This window comes from Mus pahari, chromosome 13 (genome assembly GCF_900095145.1).
Source record: "Mus pahari chromosome 13, PAHARI_EIJ_v1.1, whole genome shotgun sequence".
NCBI lineage: Eukaryota > Metazoa > Chordata > Mammalia > Rodentia > Muridae > Mus > Mus pahari.
The window spans coordinates 27535922-27541833 of NC_034602.1; the positions used below are offsets into that span (position 1 = coordinate 27535922).

The 5912-nt window shown below is 40.0% G+C and overlaps 1 protein-coding gene across 1 annotated transcript in view; it reads right to left on the minus strand.

Annotated features, from left to right (window-relative positions):
- Positions 1-5912, minus strand: part of Poln (DNA polymerase nu) — a 133785-nt gene that overhangs the window by 116048 nt on the left and 11825 nt on the right. The window contains exon 2 of the mRNA XM_021210304.2: positions 1437-1516. Coding sequence (XP_021065963.1) covers positions 1437-1516 — 80 coding nt within the window. The remainder of the gene's footprint in view (positions 1-1436; positions 1517-5912) is intronic.

The window sequence follows — 5912 nt, forward strand, 5'->3', positions numbered from 1 at the left end:
AATTGTTCCTGTCTGAAAAAATTACAGGGATGGAAATGGAGAGAAGCCTGAGGAAAATAAGGTCCAGTGACAGGCCCAAAATGGGATCCAGCTCAAGGGGAGGTCCCAAAGCCTGACACTATTTCTGAGGCTCACAAAAAATGACCTAGAATGACCATGCTCTGGAAGACTCAACAAGCAGCTGAAAGAGTCAGAAGTAGGTATTTACACCCAAACAATGGACAGAAGCAGCTGGCTCCTGTTGTTGAATTAGGGAAGGCTGAAAGAAGCTGAGGAGAAGGGCAATTCTGTAGGAGGACCAGCAGTCTCAATTAACTTGGACCCCAGAGATCTCTCAGATACTGGAACACCAAACAGGCAGTATACACCAGCTGATATGAGGCCCCCAACACACATACAGTAGAGGACTGCCAGGTCTGTGTTCATTCAGAGATGATGTACCTAACCCTCAAAGAGACCCCAGGGAGTTTAGAGGTCAGGTGGGGGTGGGGATATCCACATGGAGACAGGGGTGTGGGCAGGAGCCCAGCAATGGTAGTAGTTCATCCCTTTAATCCCAGCTCTTTGGAGCAGGCAGGCAGAGCTCTGTGAGTTCAAGGTCAGCCTAGAATACAGAGTGGGTTCAGAACAACTAGGAAACCCTATCTTGGAAAAAAAAATTGGTTAGCCTGAATAAGCAGTTTGCTCCAGAGTCCATTTTCTCCACTGTGAGGCAGCCTCTGCCTACACAAGGTCTTTGGTGACATGACCTCTTCTTTTTCTTGTATTACGAAAACTGGTTAGCTTATTTGAAAAGTTTCAAGCTCTTTTCTCTTAAAAAAATGTCAGTATTGGGTTAGAGAGATGGCTCAGCAGTTAAGAGCACTGATTGCTCTTCCAGAGGTCCTGAGTTCAATTCCCAGCAACCACCTGTAAAGGGATCTGATGCTCTCTTCTAGTATGTCTGAGAACAGCTACAGTGTGCTCATATACATTAAATAAATAATATTTAAAAATGTTTTTTCAGTATCCTTTCCCTACTCTTCAAAGGTGGGAGCTTCATTTTGGACAACTCCTGATCACCCATTACATTTCAACTCAGATACAATCTTCATACTTCATTAAGATATCTATCTCGAGGTCCTGCCCCCTACTCCCCCAAAATGAAAACTGCACCAACACAAAGTGTGGTTAGATAAATGTCCATCTTGTTGGTCTCAGAGAACATGAAACTCACTGCTATCACAGCAATTTCTGCACACACGGGGCAGATGTGTGGGATGTTTCTGTGCCCTCCTCCTCACCTCCTGTCTAAATTAAACCACGTGTTCTGGAGAATGAGAACATTTTTAAGGCAGTGTGTCCAGAATTTCTAGCATATACCAGGATATTTATTAACTATTTGTTTAAAAATGAGGATCATCTATTTAGAATTACTCAGAACTGTAAAGATTTACCTTTTTTTCTAGCGATTGAGTCTTCTCATGTTCAGCTAGTACTGAGTAATGAGCGCTGGACTTCTTTGTCACTTTTGAAGCTTAAAAACAGACAAACAAAAAATTAACATCAAAAACTAGGCATGGTATTATATATCTTTAATGCCAGCACTTGGGAAGCAGAGGCAGGTTCTGTGGATTCAAAGCCAGTCTATACATAGCCAGTCTATACACAGCCAGTCTATACATAGCCAGATCCAGACCAGCCCCTCTGCCATACAACACAAAACAAAACAAAACAAAAAACTTATAGAATTAGCTAACAATTGAAAACTGATTAATATGCTATTTAGCCACTACCAACACAATCAAAATGCTTAGGACCATTGTAGTAAGTTATTACATAAAGTATCTTCAAAGTAATAGAAGTCAGATCTATGTAATTATGAAATGCTTATTTGTGGGTACTTATAATTTGCACTTGAATATTTTATTTTGAAAACCTAAAGTTAGGCAGTGGTGGTGCACACCTTTAATTCCAGCACTCAGAAGGCAGAGGCAGGCAGATCTCTGAGTTTGAGACCAGCTTGGTCTAGGGAGCTACTTCCAGGACAGCCAGGCCCCGAAGACAGGGTTCTGTCTTGAAAAACCAAAAAGATAAAGAAAAAGAAATAAAGGAAATAAAGAGAAAAGAAAACCCAAAGTTAACATTCTGGAGTCACCTTATAAGTACTAAAGGATTGAAGAAATGATTAAAATGAATAATACTGTAATAGAACAATCAGGAGCTCAAGAAAACATCACTGATGCAAACAGCTAATTTATATTTTAATTTTAATAACCCTGGGCTGAAGAGCTGCATAAATGGCTCAGTGTGTAAAATGTTTGTTGAGTGAGAATGAGGACTTCCATTTGGTTTCCAGAACTCATGTAAATAGCCATGTGTGGTACAAACATATAACTCCAGTGCTGGTTGGTGTGGAGATGGGATCCCTGTGGTTATTAGCCATCTAGCTTAGCCTAAGGTGAGATACCCTATCTCAAATATAAAAGAAAAAAGATAAATAGCTGGCTCCTGAAGACCTATAGCCCCCACATGCACACACTTGTGCACTCACACAAAAGCACACTGACTGACTGACTGACTGACTAACTTGAGTTGTACAGTAAGGGATAGAACTAAGACTCAATTCCAAGCAGTGTGACTTATATATCTGTGCTTATAGCCACCTTGACAGGTGTTCTGTACACATGGCCCCATTTGCTCATGTGTAATTCCAAGTCTCCAAGAGTACTCATGGAAAATGGAGCTGACAACTGAGAATGGAGAACTGAGAAGATGAACCCATTTTGGACCACTTGTTGATTCCATTTAAATGAGTCACTGTGTAGGTAGGCATGGTGATGTATATCTGTGGTCCAGTTGCTTGGGAGGATAAGGTAGAAAGACAACCCTTGGAAACACAGTGAAATACATTCTCTAAAAGATAATAAAAAAATAAAAATAAACCTATCACTTTACCTTTCAGAGAGTTGTTAGTGTTGCCAACCTGCCACCAGGTGACTATTTACAAAATATCATGCCCTGGAGACTCTGAGCCCAATCTCTGTTGTTGGGAAGTTGGTTGTTTGACCAAAAAACCTTAAATCAGTCCTGACTAATGGGCCCATATGCAGTCTCTACCCCAACCCCCATGGTTACTTAATTTAAAGTAACCATGTGTTCGTACTGGGACACCATAGGACAGAAGCTGGTGTGTGTCAATTGGCCAAGTCATTCTAATAACATAGCTGTTGATGCAGCCTTGGGGTGGAAATTCATAGGTGAGAGATACTTCAAGTCTGTATCCTGGTCCTAGCTACATACCTTGCCTAGACAACTCCCTGTGCCAGATTTTCTGAACTTTCTTATTCCAGATTGGTCAATTAGTCAACTTTTGTCTATAGGTCTAAAGTTTTCTAGCCTTGGTTTTCCCATCCATAAAATATAGATGGCCAAGTAAATCAACCAAAGTTTTATCCTGTGAATTTATCTTCAACATGTCTTTCAGGATGCCTGAACTGGAGTATGGCACACCTGCAGTCAATTTTTGGCTTTTTGCACGCTGAGACAACACATTATAAGCCTAGTCACACAGCTCAAGTAGCCAGTTGTGTCTACTGGCCTGCTTGTACTTGAACCAAATAAACCACTTCCAGGACACAATGGATTGCTGCAGACCCTCTTACTGATGCTCTGACAGAAATGGACAATGTTTGACAGTTTGAAATTCAAACAGTCCTGGGGCTGATGAAAATTTCTATCATCCATCCTAAGTGAACATGAACTTCGTGACTCTCCTAGCTAGTTGTGATCTTGGAGCTGACCCTGTAAATGCATGGCACAGTGCTAAACACAGTCAGCAGAGGGTGCTGGAGGAACACTGCCAGAGGATGGACACCTCTCCTTTTTCAGCACACTGCTCCAGCATTGGGGGAGGGAGCTGCTCCCTGTCTGCTGCTTAGATCTTTTAGAGTTCTCTTTATATACCTTGGTGATTAAAACCCTTCTAGTCAATAACAATTTAAACATTCCCTGTTCAAATTACTATGTGACTTCTGTCCCCTGAGGGAAAGAAAATACTCCCTTAGCAAACCTGGTTCTGCTAGACCAGTTTAACAAAAAGAACAGGAAGTGGAAAGAGACCCAAAAAAGCAAAACATTTAACTTACACTATAAAAGTACATATAAACTCTGAAAGTTTCAGATAAAATGTTTGAGCACATAAAAACATTAAGAAAAAGTAGAGTAATAAGACAGCAGTTTAGTTTTTGGGTGTCCCTAACACATTACAAAATGAACAAACATGCTAGGTTTTTCTAAGACAAATGACCTTGCACTGCTTTCCAGCAGGACAGTAGGGCCTGGATCTTCAGTCATCCAGGCAACATGGACATGGATTAGCTGCACAGGGAAGGGCTTCTGGGCCATTTGTATATCTGGATGGCAAAACTGCCAGAACCACACTTTTTATACCATTTGGCTTTCACACGTTATGGTACTTGATAATTCACTTTATTTTCCATTTCACCCTACTCTGGTTCCCCCTTTCCCAAAGTCTTCCTCTACTTTATGAACACAAAATTAAACAGAAAACACTGAGTTTGGCTTCTTTAACTTAATATGGTCTCCAGTTTCCCTACAAATGTCAGTTTCATTATGGCTGAGTTAGACTCTACTGTATGCACATATTTTTTCCTTACTCATCTGTTGATGGGTGCTCCCTCAACCTTACGTTCTACTGGCCTAAAAGTTTTGATTTACCATAAGGAGTGCTCCTGCCAGGAGCCTAAATAAATAAATAAATAAATAAATAAATAAATAAATAAATAAATAGATTCCATTGACCTGAAAGCTCAAGATTTTCCCCTGGACACTTTGTGCTTCTGATACCCTTAAACCAACAGGCTAGAAAGGAGTAAGATTATTAGGAGGGGTGACTGATCCAGATTACCAAAAGAAAATTAGATTGCTTCTCCATAATAGAGGCAAGAAAGATTATATCTGAAATTCAGACGATCCTTCATCTCTTGGTGCTACCATGTCCTGTGATTAAAATCAATGGGAAACTACAACCTAATCCAGGAATGAAGGTATAGGTTACTCCTCTAGGAAAAGTGCCAAGACCTTGCTAAGGATGGAGAAAATACTGAGTGTGTAGTAAAAGGTAGTTACAAATACCAGCTAACACTACATGAGCAGTTGAAGAAATGAGGGCTTTAAGTGACGTTGTCTGTCATATTTTAAGGATGTGTTTCTTTCCTCAATGTCTTTATCATGTAATATAACATCAATTATGAGACTATCAGTGATTATCATATTTAAGTTCAGGATACTTAAAGAACATCCCTCAAGAAATATTGCTGCCAATTCTAAAAATGTGTTTGTGGTTGTATGAGGAATTGTTCTATCACATCAGGCATAATTGTGAGCTGATTAAATATGTAAAATGTTTGTAATTATACATGGAATGGTTATTATCATGCTAGCTATAATTGTCTGGGTATTGTTTTCATTTGAAAATTAAGTGTGATATAAGGAAATATGACTGTATGTCAAATTGACAAGGAATGGACATGTGGTGGCTATTCTTGTTTTGTTTTGTTTTGGAGACAGGGTTTCTCTGTATAGTCCTGGCTGTCCTGGAACTCACTTTGTAGACCAGGCTGGCCTTGAACTCAGAAATCTACCTGTCTCTACCTCCCAAGTGTTGGGATTAAAGGCGTGCACCACCACAGCTGGCTGTGGTGGCTATTCTTAGTTGTCAACTTGACTACATCTAGAACTGATTAAAATCCAAGCGGCAGGGTACAACTGTTTTTTCTTTTTTCTTTTAGATTTTATTTATTTATTATATTTAAGTACACTGTAGCTGTCTTCAGACACTCCAGAAGAGGGCGTCAGATCTTGTTACAGATGGTTGTGAGCCACCATGTGGTTGCTGGGATTTGAACTCC